The 24,001-nt window shown below is 36.4% G+C and overlaps 1 protein-coding gene and 1 pseudogene across 6 annotated transcripts in view; one reads left to right on the top strand and one right to left on the bottom strand.

Moving 5' to 3' along the window:
* EPB41L5 (erythrocyte membrane protein band 4.1 like 5) overlaps positions 1-24,001 on the bottom strand; it is a 112,924-nt gene that overhangs the window by 67,769 nt on the left and 21,154 nt on the right. For all 6 annotated transcript variants that reach the window (XM_045559161.1, XM_045559162.1, XM_045559163.1 and 3 more), the window contains exons 3-10: positions 22,176-22,280; positions 9,165-9,207; positions 8,136-8,214; positions 6,770-6,814; positions 6,546-6,598; positions 3,546-3,666; positions 3,341-3,428; positions 2,478-2,566 (exon numbers count right to left, since the gene is read on the bottom strand). In XM_045559161.1, the coding sequence (XP_045415117.1) occupies positions 2,478-2,566; positions 3,341-3,428; positions 3,546-3,666; positions 6,546-6,598; positions 6,770-6,814; positions 8,136-8,214; positions 9,165-9,207; positions 22,176-22,280 (623 nt within the window). The remainder of the gene's footprint in view (positions 1-2,477; positions 2,567-3,340; positions 3,429-3,545; positions 3,667-6,545; positions 6,599-6,769; positions 6,815-8,135; positions 8,215-9,164; positions 9,208-22,175; positions 22,281-24,001) is intronic.
* On the top strand, positions 18,145-18,592 carry LOC123643577 (annotated as a pseudogene).

The raw sequence follows: 24,001 nt of genomic DNA, 5'->3' as shown, positions 1-24,001 counted from the left end.
GAGTTCAAGGCCAGCCTGAGCAAGAGCGAGACCCCTCTCTACTAAAAGAAATGATTTGGACAGCTAAAAATATATATAGAAAAAAAAATTAGCCAGGCATGGTGGCACATGCCTGTAGTCCCAGCTACTCTGGAGGCTGAGACAGAAGGATTGCCTAAGCCCAGGAGTTTGAGGTTGCTGTGAGCGAGGCTGATGCCACGGCACTCTAGCCGGGGCAACAGAGCGAGACTCTGTCTCAAAAAAAAAAAAAAAAAAAGCATAAAGAAAAACACTGATTATGGTCTTCAACTCTATAGCAATTCTTGTTTAAGGAAATATATCCTAATACATTTTTTAAACCTCATTTTATGGTCCACTTTCCAAGTCTATCTCCCCACCTGTACTACAATTCTAAATCACCTGAAACATTCGAACTGTATACTTTTATAAATTGTGAATGTCAAAATACGACACTCCCACTGACTAATCTTTAAATATAACTTATATAAAATAGCTGTGAAACATAATTTGTTTATATGAGCTTTACTAAAATAAGTAAATAAACCAGTAAATAAATAGTAAGAGGAGGAAGAGAGGAGGAGATAGCACTTATCTGTGTAGCAAATGCTTCCATAATACCTACTACGTGCCCAGGTACTCTTCTAAGTGCTCTGCAAGTATTAACTCAATTCTCACAACAACCTTATGAGGAGGTACAAAAGGTGCTTTCTTTACCTCTCTACCTAGAGAATTCTCAGGCCTGGAAGCAAACTGGAAGTATCAGGGAATTAACACCCAAGGAGTAGGAAACAAATGCCCCAGCTTCCTCACTCATCAAGGGACAACTGCAAAGGTGTTCTACTCAAATCTCTCAGACATTCTCTAGCCAGAAACACCTGGATGCAAAAATAAATCAAATACTGTCTTCAACTTTTTGAGGGAAATAATTTTCAACCTAAAATTCTATTCTCGGTCTAATTCTCAAGGAGTAAGAGAAGAATAAACCATTTTAAGGTAACCAAGGATTTGAACAATTTATCTCCCTTTTCTTAGGCAGTTACTTGAGGATATATACCAGGAGAGAAAAAAACAAAAAGAGAAAATCATGGGAAGACAACACAGGATGCTCACTGAGGTAAAGTGAAGTCCCAAGATAAAAGCTGGACAGCATTCTGAAGAGCAAACAGTTCCATCAGGAACAGAACAACCATTTAACACAATCCTTGGAAATCTGAAAGAACTTAAGGAGAAGACAAACATAGGTAATTTAAAGGGACATGTGGACTGTGTGACATGGGGACACAAGAGCTCTAGAAAAAACAAAAAGCTACACAGAAAGGAAATATAATACCAGTTGTGAGTTCAAGGATTTCAGGGCTGATCAAGAAAAAGCAGTATTGCACAATGGGCTTTATTGAGCAGTGTTTGGACTGGGTTGCAGGACAGGTTAGGTCGTTCACAGCAGGTGACCTTTCAGAGACAGCAGATGCATGGCCATCACCCAGAAGGGTAAGAAGGCAAAAGAACTCCCCGGAGAGAGGGGAATCTGAGAAGGTGCTTAAGTGTCTAGTGGAAGGCATTCAGCAGCAAGTGGGGAGTATCTGGGTAAGAGAGCTCAGAAAGGCAGCAATGGTGTGGGATCTTTCATACCTACAGGGTTTGTGTTATCTATGGCTAACGGATGTTAGGGGATATAGTTTCGTGGGATACATAAAGCAGACAGGGTCTAAATAGCTAAAAATATACATATTAGGCTATATTTAAAGCAAATGGATAGGTAAGAATTTGAGTTTTAATGGCAGAGGCTCTGGGCTAACAGTCCTGGCCTGCTGTGAGATGTAAACAGCTTAGGGACCACAGAATTGTATGTCTGTAACACCAGTACACACCTAAGCTCTGGACTAGTTCTGACACAGATGTAATAATACAAACACTACTCCTGATTCTCAGCTTTTAGAACACTAAACAAAACCTGAAGGACTAAATGATGGTTATGAAATCCAAGTAAAATCTATCCTTGATGTAAAAGTAAAAGGTAAATGTAATTTAAAAGTACAGGTGATAAAAGCTGGAACAGAAAGAGAAGCACACACAGCTTAAAAGGAGGGATAGAAGTACTAATATCTTCCTCTCCCACCTAGGGAGTAAAGAGACTGACTGTGGAACAAGAAATATTAAAAATAGTGACATAACTACAGGAAGAGAGGGAATGTCCATATGAACACTTAATATATAAACATAATGTTTATAATAAGATATATTTGGATATAGCTTGAAACTAAGCAAAAATATAACTTGAAGAATTTTTTAAATTGCCTCTGGAGAGTTGGAATAAGGATGAGTAGAAGTGTGACAGCAGACAGTTGCTTTTCATTTATAACCTTTACAAAACTATTTGAGTTACAAACTCTGGTTTATGTATTAACTTGATATAAATGACTTCACTCATTTAAAAAACAACACAACAGTAAGTATCTTTGACACTATCTCTTGCTTACCAAAAAAATAAACCAATTTTGGTCTCTCCTTCAAAAACAAGGACTCCTGTTGGGGTTAGTCCCAAACTATAGTCATTCCCATCTCTAGCCTAATTTAAGGAGAGAAAAATGTGTTAGTTTTAATTATTTATTTTTAAATGTGTTAGCATAAAACAGGTTTCACATTTTTATACATATGTTTAATTTTGTCTTGAATTATATTAATTATATCCAGGCTAATATTAATACACAAGATGTTTCCAAGATATTTAGAATAACCAAAATGACATTCTCAGAAAAATTCATGTATATATTTTTACTTCTAGTCATCAAAACACTGTACTTTTAAGGTATGTCTTCACTGAAAGTGGGCAGTTATACTCCTACTACAAAGAAAGTTTTTCCAGATTTCTTCCCATATTATTCTTATCACTTAAATCACAAATTTTGGAAAAGACTGCCTTTCTGGGAAACTGCTGCTAGTTAAATTAGAAATAACTTAAATCACTACACAAACTGTTCTATAGTTTGTCAATGTCCTCTCAAGCTATAAATTTTCAACTTTGCTTCCTGAATTACTTTAACAGAGCTTCTAGCTTAAGTGATACAAGGTAATTTGAAAAGGAAAGAATAAAAAATAGCTTAAAAGCTTTAGGAAAAACAAATAATAGCTCAAAAGGACTGAGGTAGCTTTTTAGGGACTTTAGTTATTTCTCTTCTTTCTTATAATGAACGTTTCTGTGAGATTCTAGCCATACATCCAAAGTATTCAGCGCTAGTTTATATTAATACAAACTCCACGCCCTCCCTCATACTGAAAAATTCTGTAGTCATGAGTCCCCAAGAAATAAATTCGTTAGAAAGCATCACAACACAGTACTTACCTTGACCACATGCATGTCAACACCATACATTTCTAGCCATTTGGCTTTATTCAGATAATTGGTTTCAGCTTGTGCTGGTGTCTGACCTCTGGAATTTAAAATATGTTAAATACAATAAATATAAAATGAATTCTATACCAAGGTTAGAAATAGAAGAAAACGAGTATGAAATAACTATGTTAAAGCATGATCAAATGCCAAGTACCTGTATTCCTTCCATTTCTCAAAAATAGCCAGCTCCATCTCTTCAGTCTGGATGGGCACAAACCTGAACTCAGAGACAAGTTCAGGACTATGTTCAGCAAGATCATAGTCACCAAGTTCAGCTACAAACGTAAGTTTCAAAAAGTTATATTTTGTAAATACTAATAAGTTTATTTTCTGCTGAATCCTTCTTCAAAACCCATTTTATTAATAAAATCGCTAAGTAGAAAGATTTTTAAACTACAGGAATTAATAAAACCCAGACAATTCCCAAAAATGACGCTAGCTTAGACTTATCACTTAGTAGTCCATACATACAAATCATCTTAATTGCTGGTGGTGTATTTTTAATTAAATGTCTTTCTCTTAAGGTAGTCACACCTTAGCGCTTAGCTTTTGAAAACCACTTTCTAGACTTCCATAGAGAAATATACCTTTTGATCTTGTAAGAAATAAATGAAAAAATTTAGCAATCCTTAAAAGATAATTAGCTGGTATCTATAAGAATATAACTAATATGCACAGAACATGATACCATATACCATTGTAAGATATAGTCCTTGTCTTCCTGAAATTTAAAATGATTAACCCTAAAATAACTGAAATAACTTTTAAAAATCAGGGGAAGAGGGAGGAAGAAAAGAACTGACAACACACAAACATTTTTATACTCATTTGTGGTTATCTCTAAACTAACGGTTTAGAGATAAGGGGAGAAAAGGCAAAAAAAAAAAAAAAAACAATTCTAATTTTCTATACTTTGAAATTTTTCCCTTTAAAAGAATATCTTACTTTTATTAACATATTTCCATTTTGATAAAAAAAAATCCAGCTGGGGACAGAAAAAATACATGAGAATCACCTTGAGATAATAAATAATAATGGTAATCACTCATTATTTGTTGAGCAACCACTCTACACACAGGACATGTTACAGACATGTCATTTAACTTTATAGCAACCTTAGAAAATATATACCATCACACCCCATCGCCCTCTTAGAGCAGCCGCAGCACGTCAGTCTCCTATCATCACGCCCACTTTATTACTAAAGAAATTAATCTTTTCTTTGGACCACAATGTCTTTAAGAAGCACCCAGACAGAAAACTAGCCTGGACAACATAGCCAGACCTCATCTCTACAAAAACATTTTATAAAGTAGCCAGGCATGGTGGCATGCACCTGTAGTCCCAGCTACTCAGGAAGTTGGGGCACTAGGATAGCACGAGCCCAGAAATTTGAGGCTATAGTGAACTATTTATTATATTACTGGGCCACTGCACCCCACCCTGGGCGACAGAGCAAGACTCTGTCTCTGTTTAAAAAAAAAAAAAAAAAAAGCACACCAAACTAAATCTGCTACATAATGTTGTTCAGAATATATATTAAAATGATATCTGAAGGAAGAAGATAGCAGGAAGAAGTAAGAAATAAAAAAAAAATAAAATGATAAAGAAAAATTGGGTTTGAAGTTGTGAAAAACCTAGTAGGAAAAATTATTTGGATAAAGTATAAAATCATAAATGAGCAACAGGGAGCTCATTTTAATGAAGACAGGAATAATCAATAACTTTAGCAAATATTTTCTTAAGGACCTTAACAATTAGTAGGATTTGGTAAACTATGAGACATGGGACTAACAGACGCAGAAAAATAGTGGTGTCATGAGTGGAAGAAAAAGTAGGAAAGAGTTTTTACTTAAAAAGATTTAAGTAGGGTTAAGAAAGAATATAACAGAGTCACAAGTATGAACCAAACAATAAGTATCATTAAGCACTACCATGAGTCAAACTTTTGTTAAAATACACAAAAATATATAAGTCCTATTTTCAAGAAGCATACACTTCGGTTGTCATGAAACACAATGAGGCACAGACAGAATATGAAATAATAAGTGGTGTATCACAGATATTAAAAATGATAGTTTAGTAGATCTGAGAGGTTTTAGAATTAGTCTCACAGAGGAAATAATGGAATATGAAAAGTGTGCTTTCAAGAAAATAGGCAATTACACATTTCCCATCATTACAATGCTAAAGGGCATAGCATTCCCAAGCCAGGATCTATCTGATATTGTGCTAATGAGAAAACAGGTTTTAATTTAGACACAGATTAGGACAGTAAATGGAAGTTTAGATTAAAAAAAAATTTACATTAGTGGCAAATTTTTAAAGTACTTTAATTTCCTCCAGTCACCAGTCTGTGTGTCAACAGGAAAATATGCTTTCTTCAATAGTGGAAGCACAAAATAAGCAAAAATATTAGGTTTACCATAAAACATTAGTCTTATTATCTATACAATGGCAAACAAATACTACTGATCTTAGAGGGATTGGGAGTAAATATAAAATCACAAAAAATCCATAAAATTATTAATGTATTGGTAATCATTAAATATAATTTTAATTTATTCTAGTATATATACCTATACTCCCATAAGAATATTTCATTTTTGTGAACAGGGACTAAAATTATAGTTTTCTTTCATAGTGTCAATTTTTTAAAAATTCATAAATTTAACAGTATTCCCTCAATGTTATAAGGTACGAGAGTGAGTTTTTCATTAATTTCACTTATTAGAAAACACTTTAAAATGACCATCAGGAATTTTTAAATATGCTCTAAATTATTCCCTCACGGATTCATTTTTTTAAGACTAAAGAAAGCATACGCTATGGCTTCAGCAACAATTTACTCATATATTATGTATTTTAAAAAAATTAGCTGAGGGTCTGACCATAACATTTATTGAATTATCTGGTAGACTGTAATTTTTGTTTGAAAATGCTACAGACAGAAAGAAAGCAACTAAACAAAAGGGAAGAAAAGGAAGGCAATGCTCTAAAACAAGTCAGAGTTGGATGTTGACACAAAAGTTAACACAAAAACAATGTTGTTTCTTTTCTTGCACATCATTTGAATCTTTTGAAATTCTTTAACTAAAAAGACATAAAAAAGGATTATATTTTAATCTTAACAGTAAGGGTGAGAATTGCTTACCTTGCAGATTATAAGCTGCCAGCTGCACTGCTGTATCAAAGGGACATTCTAATCTGAAACCAAAACACAAATTTGTTATACAAGTCAATTTCATAGCCTTCATTTTAAGATAAATGAAAATACATACTTTACGTTGCCCATTTCTTTCTTATAACTATGAACTTGTTTTCAAAATAATTTTTCAACCACCAAAGAAAATGTAGTTTACCTTAAATAATACTCACTTTCCACTGAGAATATCTTGTTTTAACTGAAGAACAAATAAATATCTAAGAAAAATAAGACACAAATTTAATTAAACAATCTACCGTGAAAAAATAATCTTACCCTTCTAATTTGAGAATTTTCTTAATTATAAAATTTTACCCACAATGAAGTATATAAAGGAAAAATAATACCAAAAAAAAGGACAATAAGCATCAGGATGGAAGCATGACCAGCAAGGAATAGCAAGCCGCAGAGTATATACAGCACAGCAATCTTAGAGAAAATGTTTAAAGCAAGTTGTTGAGAAAGAGCTCTGCCATCTAATTTAACTTTCTGACAACACATCCACCTCTCAGGTGAAGGGATACGGGTATGGATAAAACTATGGGTGATAGCTACAATCTCACTGTCAGGGTGTTCAAAAGGAAACCCTTCCGAAAAGACTACAACAACTCAACCTTTTCAGTTAATAAATAATATGCGCACATGGAGTCATGGATGTATAATAGAGTCCAGTGAAGAAATACCAAGGAGGGAGGATAAAATAAAAATAAGTGTGCACACCATACTGTTTATTCAAAACTATTCAAACCAAACAAGGAGCTAATGTATTTCATTAATCAATGGCATTTCAATGAGTCACAAAAGTCAGGAGCCAACTTGAATAAACTCCCATGGGCCAAAGATTATTGTGAACATCAATAAACACAATATTGCAATGCAATGAAACACATCAATCCTGTTTAAAATCTATGAGTTGATAGCAATACTTAAAAAAAGAATACACGGGCTGGGTGCAGCGGCTCACGCCTGTAATCCTAGCACTCTGGGAGTGCCGAGGCGGGTGGATCACTCAAGGTCAGGAGTTAGATACCAGCCTGAGCATGAGTGAGACCCTGTCTCTACTAAAAATAGAAAGAAATTAGCAGGCCAACTAAAAATATACAGAAAAAATTAGCCGGGCATGATGGCGCATGCCTGTAGTCCCAGCTACTTGGGAGGCTGAGGCAGAAGGATCACTTGAGCCCAGGAGTTTGAGGTTGCTGTGAGCTAGGCTGATGCCACGACACTCTAGCCTGGGCAACAGAGTGAGACTCTGTCTCAAAAAAATAAAATAAATAAAATAAAATAAATAAATAAAAAGAATTCACTAGTCACCTTTGGAGGATGTTAGGGAACGAACTCTATTTTGAAAACCAATAAATAAAGGAAAAGATTCACACACTTAAAACACTGTCCCAGAATAAAATTCTGTTATCTGAGGTCTTGTTACCAGGGGCAAGGAATCCATTTCATTAGTTGTCTATAAATGGGAAACAATTCTAAAGACAATCCTCCAAAAGTACCAAAATACCCCTGCACAACTCTAGACAGTGTTCTTACCGGGTTAGTTCTTCACGAAGATTATTTGGTTCTGAGGAGTAAAACTTAACTCGAAGATGCAGACAATAGGGTGAACCAACTGCCATTAGGAAAAAAAAGAAAGAAAAGCTTTTATTTTATTAAACCATTTAAAGAGCAATAATTTTCAGCCAGTAAATCTGTCAACGATCTACTGGAGTGAGATAGAAGATAACAATTTATTGGAGCATCATTTCAAGTTCAATCCCAGGCTTATACCTGACACAAAAAGATCAGTAGGTTTTTTTTAAATGTACCAACCATCATATAGTACTATGATAATCATCTCTCACGCCAAGAATAGACAGCTCTAGATTAACTCTAACAGTTCAGGGCCAAATGCATCAAATGAAAGTCTTGACTGTGTAATCTAAAAGCCCTGAAAACTTGCTGAGCTGTATTTCTTAAGAACACGGAGGAATGCCTGTTACTAATTCCTCATAGTGAATCTTTCCACACTTTCAAATTCACTTCAGCAAGTTCACTAATCTCTATATTCTCAGTGGTCCCATTATTTTGTAAAGACAAGAGTTGAGGTAGCTTGAAAACTGATAGTACAGAGGACAAGCTGGATTAGGGACTGGAAACTAGTTTCCCCCAACGACTGCTAGGAATACTACTGACATTTCACGTGAATTGTTTCATTTCATTATCCTTAATTTTAAAATATTGCAGTCTCATAATATTTTCTATAGCAGGGCAGATGCCAAACAGAGCCAAAGAGGAAAATTTCAACAAAAGTAATTACTATACAATAGTTATTTCATGGAAAGTTAAACCATTTATAAGCTGCAAGGCTTTCTCCTGGAAACTTAAACCCCAAGGCACTTGAATCCAGATTAGTATCAAACCTATATAACTTGGGCAGTGGGTCAGTAATATCAGAATAAAACAATTTTTAGAAAATAGAGATACTAAAAAATTCATCTGAAACATGATTTCTTATGCCCTTACCAGAGTTTCTAAGATATTCAATTTCCTTTTTTTCACAAATAATTTTTCAACACTTACTTTTTACTTGCTTTTTGATGCTTTTTGTACCATCCAACCAATGCTAAAAACAAAAACAAAAATTCAGTGATTAAGCAGATAACAGAACTTTAAATTTTTAATTATTATACTAAAAGTTACTTTTCATCATGCCTTTGTTAATAACCACAAGGAAATATTTCACAAGAGAAAAACCAGAGTAAGAGAAGTTATCTGCCTAATATCCACAGCAAGCTTATGACACATGTTAACAAAAATCTGATATGTGACTTCTGAGACAGAGTCTCACTCTGTTTCCCGGGCTAGAGTGCTGCGGCATCAGCCTAGCTCACAGCAACCTCAAACTCCTGGGCTCAAGCGATCCTACTGCCTCAGGCTCCCAAGTAGCTGGGACTACAGGCATGTGCCACCATGCCCTGCTAATTTTTTCTATATATATATTTTTAGTTGTCCATATAATTTCTTTCTATTTTTAGTAGAGAAGGGGTCTCGCTCTTGCTCAGGCTAGTCTCGAACTCCTGAGCTCCAACTATCCACCCACCTCAGCCTCCCAGAGTGCTAGGATTACAGGTGTGAGCCACCACGCCCGGCCCTGGTATGTGACTTCTTAAAACATTTCCTCTGCTCCTTCAGTAACAAGGTTGATATTCTAAATTTTGCCCATAGTTTTCTCCTCATCATTCCCAAATAAATGACTCTTTCAAAACTCTTAAAATTAGAGAGAAAAGTACCCTTATATTCTAGTGTCTGGTTCATTCTTATAATAAAAATGTAAAATTAGCAGATCAACCAAAAATTAGGTGAAATAACGATGTCACCTAAATTTTACAAAACAGATACCACTCAGTCAGAAGTAGTACTCTTTGAAAGTGTCTCCAGGGTAAAATTAGATTTTTCTCATAATCAAGACCCTACCTACTAAATAAAGCAATCTTTGCTCCTTTGCTTTACCAATAAAAAATGTTAACATTTTGACTATGAAACTTCTGATTTCAAGAGTAACATTAATAGCCTTTTACGTAACCTCTTCACTCTGAAAAGTCTATGACACAAACAGACTTAAAAACCAGTTCCAGATACTTTCACTGATAAATCACTCCCAGCTCACTTCTCATTATTAATCCCTTTATACCACCAAGTCCTAACAGTGACAGAATGCACTCGTCCAACTAAGATATACATGACTACGTTCTCTCCAGCATGCTTTCAATTCCAAGCACGAAAGAAGTGCTCATGTGCTAACTAGTTCACAGAGCCAAGGAATCCAGTTTCAGAAATCCAGATAGGCAAAGAGTGGGTAAACAAGGCTGCATTGTTAACAGACTTGTAGCTGTTCCCTTTCCTTGCCAACTGTTTGCCTAGCCTCTTCTCTCCATTCTCTCCCAAGACCCAAAAGTGAAACTCACAGAACTACCACTGTGCCAGCAGAGTACCTTTCCATGTTGAAATAAGATGCTTAGCAAACATTTCCAAAGACAACTAAATACTGTGCAATGTTTTCTCTAGATTCCAAGTGTGTAGGCTACTTGGCCATCTCTCATCTTTTAATAAATTCAGTTGTACAGTTGTACTTTTAAGCATATTTCGATCTAGCAAATGTTGTTTTAAACACGTCTCCATTAACAGAACACTAGACCTGACAGTAGACAGAACACGATCCAATCTACTAGTGGAAAAGACTTCAACCTAGGACAGCAAACAGTCCATCCATCCTCACCCAGCCCAGAAACCCAATATCTAAAAATCCCAGACTTAATTGACCCAAATACCTATTGTGATCTCATGCCAGTCCTATACTAGGTATGAGATGAAACTAGTTTTCATGCCCCAGATTGTTTTTTCACCAGAACCATGGACCTGGGAGTTGTCCTATCTGCTATGGCTGGTCACCTGTTCACTGTCTCATATAGCCGTGGTTAAGGAGACTCTCAGATGCCATAATAAGTGCATATGAGCCCAACCCTCCCAGGAGGCAATTTGGTTAAATAGTAGCTAATGCCTGAAAAATAACTATGTATCTTCAACCCAGCAATTCTACATCTAGAAATCATTAGGGATGTGTGTAGATTTACCTACGAGGAATTACATCAAAGAAAGTTACAACAATCTATATATCTAACAATAGTAAATTGGTTAAAATATAGATTGGTTAAGATGACAGAGCACCACATAACTATTATAAACAATAAAAGCAAATACTTAAGAATCTGGAAGATTATTTATAATACATTGTTAAATTTTAAAGGGCAGGTTTAAAAATATTATAAATTGCTTTCCCAAAATATACAAATTTGTACATATAAATATGCATTTCCTTTCAGACTGAGAAAATCTCTAACAAAATAGTAACAGATGTTATCTCTATGTTGATTGAGATTTTTTTTCTTCTTAGTGCTTTCCTGTATTTTCCACTTACTGTACAATGAACCCATATTACTTAAAACAATAATCATGGAACCCCCCCCTTATTTTAATACTTTATATAGGTATTATATTTATATGGTTAATTTTTTTGGTAATATTAAAAAGTATATGGTCAACCATCCCCCCTAATCCATGCCCTCCATATGCTCACCACCATACCATATCTAATCTACCCCTCCCACCCCCAAGATGTTATTGGTTTCTTCTGATTCCTTCCAGAGTTTCTTCAAACAGGGAAGAAGAAAAATTTCTTGTTTGTGAATGTGTATGCACACATGTGTGTCAGTAGAGTGAAGAACATTAACAATGGAATGAAAATCAATATGCTAAATGTAAATTTTGACAGAATATAAGGAAACATCAATATAAGATAGACCACTTACTATTTCAAGAACAATCTAAAGTCTGTCTTAGTTATACCTTAAATTTCTTCCTGTTCCAAACTATCTAGAACTAGTCTCACAAATACACCTTTCTACTCTAATTTGTACCCTACTATCCTACTAAGCAGCACATTAAAGACAAAATTATCCCAGTGAGAAAAAAAACAGCATTGCCTTCCAAGCAGGCAGGCATTTTAGTCTTTCCTACCAGTATGCAATAGTCTCTAACATCTGTAGTCCTTTAAGACAACGCAAAACTCAGACGAAGCCACAAACACATTTTAAAGTGAGATTTAGGAGCTGGGGGAGCTCTGGGCAACATTCTTCTGGGGAAGGTCTGAATCCATGTTTGCATATTCTCAAGTCTGTTTTCTTTCATCTCCTCCACATTCCAAGACCAGGGACTGGAAAATTCAGAGCTCAGAGACAGGCACTGATAACATTTTCCTTGAATCAGGGTCATTAGGAGTTGAGTTTAAATTACATTAGAAAATAAAGATGAGAGCATGCAGATATAGATTCTTGGGGGCTAAGTGTGAAACAAATAAGATTCCCTTTCTTCATTATACCTTAAAAAGGAAACAAACTCCCTTTTTATTTCCTACTTTTAAAGTTTAGTTGATGAACGGATATCAAAGGATGCAAAAAGCCACGTTTCTTTTCACCCTATTGAGGTGGGCATGGGAGAACAGTTATTTACTTGTATGCCTTACAATCAAATAATATATAATCATAAACACAACAGACAGAACTAAACCAAAGAATCACCCAGGGAGCTTCCAAAACACTAACAGACACACACCCTAATCCCAAACCATACAGTCAAATAGCTGTAAACAACTCTTCAAATGAATGATTCCTGCCTAACCATGTATACAGGCCTAGTAAAGAAATGTACCAGTATTCTTGGGCAAAGGGCTTAAAGCAGAGAAACGTTAACCATCTTTCAAAACCACTGCTGTTGCAAAAAATATTTCTTCTGTGAGTAGAGGCTTATGCTCTGAATTTTAAAATTATTTTAAAACAAATTTTAACATTTGAACCATTTTAACAAAATATTAAAAACCTATGCTAAGAAAACAGAGGACAAATACATTGCATTGCTGTAATCTAACTGAAGATGCTTCAATTATAAATTCTTCCTGAGTGATTATTTTTTTGGAGTTAGTCTGTGCTATAAGATATTCCAAATGAAGATTTAAATCAGCCATTAAAATATATTTTCCTTCCTTCCTTCCTTCCTTCCTCCCTCCCTCCCTCCCTCTCTCTCTCTCTCTCTCTCTCTCTCTCTCTCTCTCTCTCTCTCTCTCTCTTCTTTCGACAGAGTCTCAGTCTGTTGCCCAGGCTAGAGTGCTGTGGCGTCAAGTCTAGCTCACAGCAACCTCAAACTCCTGGGCTCAAGCAGATCCTCCTGCCTCAGCCTCCCACATAGCTGGGACTACAGGCATGCGCCACCATGCCTGGCTAATTTTTCTATATATATTTTTAGCTGTCCATATAATTTCTTTCTATTTTTAGTAGAGATGGGGTCTCGCTCTTGCTCAGGCTGGTCTCAAACTCCTGAGCTCAAACAATCCACCCGGCTTGGCCTCCCAGAGTGCTAGGATTACAGGCGTGAGCCACTGCGCCCGGCCTTTCTTTTTTGTAAGACACAGTCTCACTCTGTCGCCCAGGCTAGAGTGCCGTGGCATCATCATAGTTTACAGCAACCTCAACCCCCCGGGCTCAAGTGATTCTCCTATCTCGGCCTCCCAAGTGCTGGGACTACAGGCGTGCACTAGCACGCCCGGCTAATTTTTTCCATTTTTAGTAGAGACAGGTTCCCGCTCTTGCTTAGGCTGGTCTCAAACTCCTGAACTCAAGCGATTCTCCCACCTCAGCCTCCCAAAGTACTAGGATTACAGGCATGAGCTGCCACGCCCGGCTTAAAATATATTTTCTACTGTGCTTTTCTGTGTATTTATTAGTGTGCTCTCTTAGGATTCTTAATTTTTTTTTTTAAGAGACAGGGTCTTGCTAATGTTGCCCAGGCTGGCTTCCAACTCTTGGGCTCAAGCAATCCTTTTGCTTCAGCTTCCCACATAGCTGGGACTTCGGACATACACCACCATGCCTGACTCTCTTAGGATTCTTAAAAGTCAAACTCATAATAGCTATGTAGGTGAGTTAGGTATGTTACATATTCACTCTTCAAAGACAGAGTATATAACCTATTTTGGAAATACACTTTAAAAGACAGAACTTGCTACCAAATTGCACAGGATCTCACTAGATTTAAGGAGTCATTAGTACACTTAATTCACTTACCTTTTTAATTACCATTCACACATGAACTTATTTATAATATAGTCTAACTTTCACAATCTGATCACTTCAAAATGCCCTCTATCTCAGAATAGCTAAGCACATTTTTAGAAGTCAGTAAAAGTTCATCATAGACTTACATGATCTTATTTACCAGACTCCTCTTTTGTTTTTTTTGTTTGTTTTGTTTTTGAGACAGGGTCTCACTCAGTTACCCTGGCTAGAGTACAGTGGCATCATCATAGCCCACTGTAGCCTCAAAATACTGGGCTCCAGCAATCCTCCTGCCTCAGCTTCCTGAGTGGCTGGGACTATAGGTGCTTACCACCATGCCCAGCTAATTTTTCTATATTTTGCAGAGATGGGAGTCTCGCTATATTGATCAGGCTAGTCTCAAACACCTGGCCTCAAGTGATCCTCCCACCTAGGCTTCCCAAAGTGCTAGGATTGTAAGCGTGAGCTACCGCCCTCATTGTTATTTTTAAACAGAATCCTCTGTGGCATTCAGTCAGTATTTTTGTGATACTTGAGGTTTGTTCTTGTTGTCTTCTAGTGTCAGCAATCACAATCTCTACTACATGCAAAACCACCACAAAGCACAAATGTCTATAGAGGAAACAGAAGTATTCTTAAGAAACAAAATACTGGCCAGGCAAGGTGGCTTATGCCTGTGATCCTAGCATTCTGGGAGGCCAAAGAGGGAGGATTGCCATTTTAACAATAAGTCTAATGATCCGTGAACATGGAATATCTATGTATTAAGTCTTTAATTTGTTAAGGCAGTGTTTTATAGTTTCAGATTAGAAATGTTTCACTTCCTGGTTAAATTTATTCCTAAACATTTTATTCTTCTGATGCTACTGTAAATGGAATTGTTTTCTTAATTCCATTTTTGGATTGTTTACTACATAGAAATTTTTGTATATTTATCTCGTATCCTGCAACCTTGCCAAACTTGCTTATTAGTTTTAATGTGCTTTATGTAAAGATCATGTCATCTACAAAAAGAGATAGTTTTCCTTCTTTGTAATTTGAATGTCTTTCCTTTTCCTTTTCTTTACTTCTCTTACCTAGGTGCCCTGGCTAGAACCTTCCATAAAATATTGAATACAAGCAGTGGGTTTAAGTGAGGTCTAATGACTTCTGGAGATTATATTTAAATTTTTGAATTTAAGTATTTTGAATCTGTTTATCTATGTACGTATGTATGAATGAATGAGACAGGCTCTCATTCTGTTACTTGATGTACAGATTCAATGCAAACCCTAGCAAAATTCCAACTCCCTTTTTTGCAGAAATGAGCAAGCTGATTTTAAAATTTATATGGAAACCCAAGTGAACCAAAACAGCCAAAACGATATTGAAAAAAAAGCTGGAGGACTCACACTTCACAATTTTAAGACTTACTACAAAAGTTACAATTATCAAGACACTGTTGACCAGGCGCAGCGGCTCACGCCTTTAATCCTAGCACTCTGGGAGCCTGAGGCAGGAGGATTGCTTGAGAGTTCAGGAGTTCGAGAACAGCTTGATTAAGGGCCAGACCCCCATCTACTAAAAAATAGAAAAATTAGCTGGGGATCATGGCACGCACCTGTAGTCCCAGCTAATCAGGAGGCTGAGGCAGGAGGATTACTTGAGCAGAAGTATGAGGTTGCTGTGAGCTAGGCTGACACCATGGCACTCTACTCAGGGCAAGAGTGAGACTCTGCCTCAAAAAAAAAAAAAAAAAAAGAGTGGGTCAGGTCCTAACCACTATGCATTAATTTGCCCCTTTCAGGTCTCCACCCCACTGGAAGAAGAAAAATGAAAAAACCCTATGAAGTGCCTCTAACAACTCACAACTCATTGAAATTGTCAGAAATGAAACCTTGGGTCCATCATAAAAAAGTAAGAGACGTCCCATGAAAGGAGAAGACCCAAGTCCCTAGTGGAGGAGATAGCCTTTACGTGATCTAAAATATCTATTTAAGAAAAAGGGAAAAAAAGATGAAAATGCTGATATTTTTGCTTTCTTTATTTGTTCTGTCTACAGGATGGAGAGACAACTCCTTAGTGAGGATTTACCCGGGCTATTGCTCCTTCTGTTGAACTTTCTTGCTGCTGGGTTTGTCCTAAACCTTGTACGGTGCTGTGTATGATTTCTGAATTTGCAGAAGCTGGTCTCTTGGATCACCTACAGGCTGTAACTAATACCGTACACTCAGGGGTCTCATGTTTCTTTTCTAACCCAGCCCTGTACTGGACACTACTTACACGGCAACAGTCCATTTCACCTTGTCAGTCCTCACTGTTACAGTTGTTGCTTATGACCCTTTTCACTTGGTAATCTGCTGTTGTCCAAAGCTTAGCAATGATATACATAAGTATAAACCTTCCATCTGAAATGCTGCCCCACTTCAAAAAGCAAGTAGCTTGAGGACTACGTGGACCCTCCTCCCATAGATATGGAAGCATAAAATGACAAGGGGAATATGTAACAGAGTAGTCACCCCTTCTCCCATAGGTATGGAAGCATAAAATTGACAAGGGGAATATGTAACAGAGTAGTCACCCCTTCTCCCATAGGTATGGAAGCATAAAATTGACAGGGGGAATATGTAACAGAGTAGTCACTCCTTCTCCCATAGATATGGAAGCATAAAATTGACAAGGGGAATATGTAACAGATGGAATGGCCTGAAAAAAAAAACCAGCAAAAAAACAAAAACAAAAGCATTGATGAAAATCAGAGCCTGGTTCCTACAGAAGAAACCAGGGGAAAAAAAACTACAAGAAGCCCTGTCATATTAGACTGGCACTAGAATGATTTCTGGGTATGGAGTCATTGGTATTCTCTATATATGTGTAGATATGTTTTATATACATATGTGTTTTATAAACACGTATATACACATACACATATATACGTGTGTGTGTGCGTGTGTGTGTGTGTGTGTGTGTGTGTGTGTAGAGAGAGAAATATACACATATTCCCTAACTCTGGCCACAACGCTCATTGGAGAATTGGCTGCTTCCAGGGCTGGAGCAGAGAAATACAAGAAGAACATGGAACATTTTGGGCCAAAAAGTAAGGTAGCGCTCAAAGAATATGGGCCCATGTTAAATGAACATAGAAGCCACCCTGAAGCAGCTGCCATTGGCCAACCTTGGGAAAATTTGAGCAAAATAATGACCGTAGCAGATAACACACTGAATAAAATAGGAATCTATTAGTTCATAAATAGATAAATAGAAAGCTTGATGAGGAACAATCTCAAAGTAAATGCCTACAAAATAATTAAAAAGGAAAAAGAATAACTTCATAGTGGTGAGGCATGGCAGACACCACCTTAATGAAGGGATCACAGTATCACAAGTAATGGGACAAAATGAAATTACATGACACCCAATAGGACAGAATGAGAACACAGAATCACTTCTGGATTTTCCAGCCCAAGGTGCCAAGATTAACCTACTTCATGAGGAAACCCAAATTGAGGGACACTATACAAAATAACTGGCTTGTTATCTTCAAAACTTTCAAAGTCATGAGAAGTCAAGGAAAGAGTGAGGAATCAAAGTATTCCAGGTAGAAGACAACTAAAGAGACATGAAAACTAAATATAAAGCATGATTCTGAACTAAACCTTTTGGCTACAGAAGACAGTCTAGGGGTAACTGGCATAACCTGAATAGAGTCCGAGGATAAGATGGTAGTGATGTCATAATGTTAATTTCCCGGTTTTGATGGTTGTATTGAGTTAAAGGAAGCACACTTGCTCGTAGGAAACACACACTAAAGAATTCAGGGGTGGAGTGAGTGTGGAGGCACAGACGCAGGGTGGAGCTCGAGCTGGCTACTGCTGCCGGAATAATCTTGATGCCCAGGCTCTGGACACCCCCGGCCTTGCATGGCCGACCAGCTGAGTGAAGAACAGATCACAGAGTTCAAGGAGGCCTTCTCCCTCTTCAACAAGGATGGAGATGGCACTATCACCACCAAGGAGTTGGGGACAGTGATGAGATCCCTGGGACAGAACCCCACTGAAGTAGAGCTGCAGGACATGATCAATGAGGCAGATGCAGATGGGAATGGGACCACTGACTTCCCGGAGTTTCTGACCATGATGGCCAGAAAGAAGAAGGACACAGACAGTGAGGAGGAGATCCGAGAGGTATTCCATGTCTTTGACAGGATGGGAACAGCTACATCAGCAATGCAGAGCTGCGTCATATAATGACAAACCTGAGAGAGAAGCTGACTGATGAGTGGATGAGATGATCAGCGAGGCTGACATCGATGGAGAAGGCCAGATCAATTATGAAGCGTTTGTACAGATGATGACTGCAAAATGAAGGCCCTGGGCAGCTGGTGATGCCCATTCTTTTGATCCCTCTCTTCTCAAATGTACTCTCTCTTCAACACTCTCCTGCATACCCCAGTTCTAGCAAACACCAAATGAATGACTGAGAATCTGATAAAGAACAAAAGATTTGTCCCAAGGGAAAAAAAAAAAAAGAATTGAGGGGTGATGGGACAGGATATCTTACTGCAACTCTCTCAAATGGTTCCAGAAAAATGGTTGTTTATATCATTCTTCCAACTTTTCTATAAATGTGAGATTTTTTCAACTATGAAATTAATTGTGTACATGAACATAAAATGACCCAGTGTAATTAAAAGTAAACAATTTAAAAAGACAGAACTCAGATTATATGCATACATAAGTGAACCCTGGCTTCATCAACTTACTAATTTTGGTTATCTCCATGATGACTGCCTAATTCTATAGTCACAGATGTTTTGGACTAACCTACAGAGACCAATAAACTAAACTTTGGCACATTTATTTTACATATACAGATATGCCATATGTTCAAGGTGAAACTGTAGCATGTAATTCCTTGGTCACTTTTTACCCTGCGCCCTTTGGGGTCTATATTAATAATTATGTCAACACAGTAACTATGACAGAGAGATAGGAAAATCATTAGGTTAGCTTAGTTTACATTAAATTCCTGGCCAAAAAATCTACTTGATCCATCAAGTTCAGTATCTTCAATAAACTGAACTGTTTGTCAGATACTAATTTTGTTTCAATCTGGGGTTGAATCTGGTCACACAACACATAACTGATTCTCTATGTATGTTTATGTCATGAGACTGTTATGGAATCAAGAAAATTAGAACTTAAAAAGTTTAAGTGTTATCTGGAGTTCATAAATGATCTTTCATCTACCAATTGTTCTTCTAGCTCAACTCATATAATTTAGAGTATTTCAGTGACAGCAAAAATAAAGTAAAAGTAAGCCTATGAAGTTTAATTTTAATGCTTAGACTTCTGGTTATTTGGGAGGGATAAACTAGAACTAAAAAGAATAGGGATTAAAAATTCTAACCTGGCTTTACCAAAAACTTGTTATGACCAGAAGGCACTATGCAGGTATGAAATAAGAAAAAGAAATATCACTATAGAATCTAGTAATTCGGTAATTGCTGATATTAGTAAAGAGCTAATAATACAGCTTAGTAATGGCTACATGTCTATTTCTTTCCACAATTACTTAAATATTCTAAGAAATGCAAAGTACCTGAAACCTAACACTGGTGTACTTTTGCCTTCCCCCTCCACCATACTCTCAAAAACCAGGAAGCCATAAATTGTCTAACCCTAATATCATCTATTTATTCTTTTGATTACAAGACTTTACTTGAGTATTCAGAAGTGAAAGTGAATGATATTAAACTTAGCCAACCAAGCCTTTATCAGACTAACTGGCAGTCCAGAACTGAATTCAATAAACGTTTTATGTGCCTACTACATACTGGACAACAGAGGTAAGTAAGACTCATTCCCTGCCTTTAGTGAATTTAGCCTATTGGAAGAGAATTAAGAACATTAAAAAGAAAAATGGGCCAGGCACAATGACTCACACCTCTAATCCCAGCACTTTGGAAGACCGAGGCAGGAGGATCAAGAATCACTTGAGGCTAGGAGTTTGAGACCAGCCTGGGCAACACAGCAAGCAAGACCCTGCCTCTACAAAAAACAAACAAAAAAAAAACTTTATAAATTGGCTGGGCATGGTAGCACGCACCTAGAGTCCTGGCTACTCAGGATGCTGAGGCAGGAGTATCACTTGAGCCCAGGAGTTGAGGAAACAGTAAGCCACGATCGCACCACTGCACTTCAGCCTGGGCAACAGAGTAAGATCCTGTCTCAAAAAATAAAAATAAAAAACATCTCCTACACTACCACCACCAAAAGATCAGAACTCTGAAACTATGGAAAATAGCTTTACAAATTTTTTCATGTATATGTGTGTCCATATATCTAGATCTTTTTAAAAACAGAAAAATTAAATTATACTGCTTTGTAATCCTTTTTACTGTTTTTACCAGTCCATATTAATCAGCACATTTAAAAATCACCATTTTTGGTTGGTCTGAGTGCAGTGGTGTTTTCAACTAATTGATCATAACCAGTTACAGATTCCTTTGTTCCTTCTCCACTCCCACTGCTTCACTTAACCTGCCTTAAAATAAATAAATAAATAAATAAATATCACCATTTTTAATGAGAGGCATAGTATGCATAGTATTAATTGTAAGGATGTGCCAAAATTTACCTAATTAATACTCCTTTGCTAAATGGTTGTGCTTAATTTTTTAATGGTGGGGGGAGATACCAGGAAAAAAATAACAGCTAAAATTATTAACAGCTGTAAACTTAACCAAGATGCTCTCTAACACATTAACTGCCATGAGAGTTGTATTTAACTCACTCTAGTTTTGACCCTGAGGCCACGTGAAGTGTATATAAAATCTTACTTGTTGATGTACTTATTGTTACAATTAATATTGACAATTTAATTCTAAAAAATACATTAATAGAAATCAATAAATTTCATTTTTCTATTTATGTTTAGCTTTAAATTACACTCGAAGTTATTATTCTATTTCCATAATAAAACAGTGTGGCCCCAAAGAAATGTTTCTGATTTTTTGTGTGGCAGTCAATGTGATAAAGCCAGCTAAGAAATTCATCTACACACACACACACACACACTCTAGAAGACTTCCAGAAAAGAAGGCTTAATGTCTTGACATCCTTGTCATCTGTGGTCTCTCCCTCTGCCAGCTACTGTCCAGGCCTTAATATTACTTTTATTCCCAAAGTATCTGTAATAACTTTCCCTGACTCCAGTCTGCCTATTCTAAATAATCTTACATAATATTTCTACATAAAACTTCCTCAAGCAAAATATAACCTCCCTGGCTTGAAAAATACCCAAGCCCAATTATTAGAGAATACTGCCAATTTACTAATATTATTTAATATTTTTGGCACTCAGTTTGTCTCATATGGCCACTAATTCACCTCCCAATCTTGTCATCCACTACTTTCTTTCAATCACCCTCCAGCAAAATCCTAATACAGTACTCAGTTCTTTCAACAGTCTCTAACTTTCTACTCTGTTATGTATGCTGTTCTCTCACCTGAAATGCATGTCAGAGAAGTACTACTTATAGACACAGAATTAAAGATCTGACAGGGACCTTAGAGATATACTACTCATCTTAATTTGCAAATTAAAGACTTCTTTCACTTACCTAAGGGCCCACAAAACTCTCACGCTAGCAGCCTTTCCATTACATAGAGGTTCTCAAACTCTAGTGTGACCAACAAGCCAGCCAGCGTTATTAAAAAACAGATTCCCAAGCCCCATTCTCAAAGATTTTCCTGTAGTAATTCAGGTTAAGACTAGAACTCACACTTTTTAAAACAAGCACTTCAGGTGATTCTAAAGCGAGGCATCAAAGCTTCAGATCATGGGAAATAACACACGAAGAAGATGAAGTCTTCTAGCACTTAGCACATCACCTGAAATTCCCATTTATTCCCCCATGTTAGAACTTCCAAAAACAGTTACTCACTGCTACTTGTGCTGAATCCATAAATCTCAGACCAAAATAGTCACTTTCAATAAGATCCAGGTGGTACATAATCTGATCAAACAATTCTTGTCCTTTGGCTTTTTTCTGAAATGGCAAGAAAATAAATTAATCAATAAGTGGCTTATAAGATCAACAAACCTAAAGAGAAGATGGCTTTAGTTATACAAGATCTCTTAAAGAATTATCATGTAGCAGATGATGGGTAAGATATTGCGGTCTTCCAATAAATCATTTAAGGCCAAAAGAGAATTTGCAATCTATACGTACTTTCCTAGAGAGTGTTACTTCCTATAAACAAATATTACCTATTTTTAAACAGAAACATTTGTGTCTATTGTTGTGTTTGTTGTGTGTGGAGAAATTCTTGGTTTGTCTCCTCAATCTTTAGAGCATCTACTTTAAAAGAGCCATAATGTAACTGGAAAGAGAAACGACAAGAAAACTTAAGAGTACTTAAGTAAAAATCATGTGAAACCAACTATATTTACAAAAAGATTTTGGAGAAGAGATGGTCTCAGAGACTAATCAGTGAAGGCTTGATGGAGAAAAATCAGTCAAACTGAAAGAGAATGTAAGGCAGGAAATAACAAAACAAAAACAGGAGTTGGGAGGAAGTATAAGACAATGAGAAAACTACTGTGACGATGTAGTAGACAACAAATAGCGGAGTAATAGCAAAGAAACTTGTATGGAAAAAGCAGTTCCCAAAGTGCCTGAGACCCTTTCAAAAGATCCATGAGGTCCTAGGATTCTCCTCACATACCTCAATCAAAACAACATACTGAAACACAGTGAATGCAGAAGCAGATAAGAGAAGTACCTTCTATTAAATCAGACATTAAAGAGATTTGCAAAAGTTCATAAAATGATGTCACTTTTAAAAACATGTTATCTATGTTAACATACAAGGGGCATGTCACTGCTATGTAAAATTAACCAATATTTTAATAATTAATTTCTAATATGGTAACTATCAGTAGATATAACCCACATAAGCAAAAGCATTATTGAGATCCTTAATTTTCATGTTTCCATGCTTCTCCCATCTGTATTCTAAATTGTGATTTATGGTATTACCTATTAAAAAAAAACATAGTTAGATTGTTTTTATCTTATCAATCTCTGCCTTTTAACTGACAAATTTATTATTTCAACTTGTCCTCTGCTATTTCTATGCTTCTTTTTAAATCCTTTCTTTTAGATAAATAACATTGTTGCCATATATCCTTTAATCAAGACAAGAACTTTACCTTGCCTTCAAGTCCTTTGATCTCCCCTCTACCCAATCCCCATCATGTTTTATGGATACACTTCCTCTATTTCGTTTTTTATTCTTAGCTAATTTTTTAAGACAACAATCTTAAATCTTAAAATTTTAAATCTTAAAATCTTGGGTATTTGATCACCCTTTAATTTACATATCTTACATATACATATCACCTGTCTCGTACATCTGCTATAATAGATTTGTTTCCCCACTCATGTGAGTTCTTTCTCCAAAATTGTTTCCCATGTGGATCTTCGTATGGCTTATCTTCTAAAGCCTTCTATGTTGGAAAGTATTTTAATCATGACCTCACATTTGAATGACAGTTAGCTGGGCATAAACTTCAAGGTTCAAAGTTACTTTCCAATACCGTCTCCAATACTCAAGAAATATTACTCCATTGTCTTCTTGCAGTTAACACTACTGATGCTGAAAAGTGTAATGTCAACCTGAATTTTGTTCCTTTGTAATGTTATTTGTTAACTTTTAGATTTTATCTCTGACAGTCTTAAATTTCACTATACTGTGTACAGATATG

Source organism: Lemur catta, chromosome 8 (genome assembly GCF_020740605.2).
Source record: "Lemur catta isolate mLemCat1 chromosome 8, mLemCat1.pri, whole genome shotgun sequence".
NCBI classification, from domain to species: domain Eukaryota; kingdom Metazoa; phylum Chordata; class Mammalia; order Primates; family Lemuridae; genus Lemur; species Lemur catta.
Note: the sequence above shows the minus strand (reverse complement) of the source record. Positions and strands in the feature narration are given on the sequence as shown.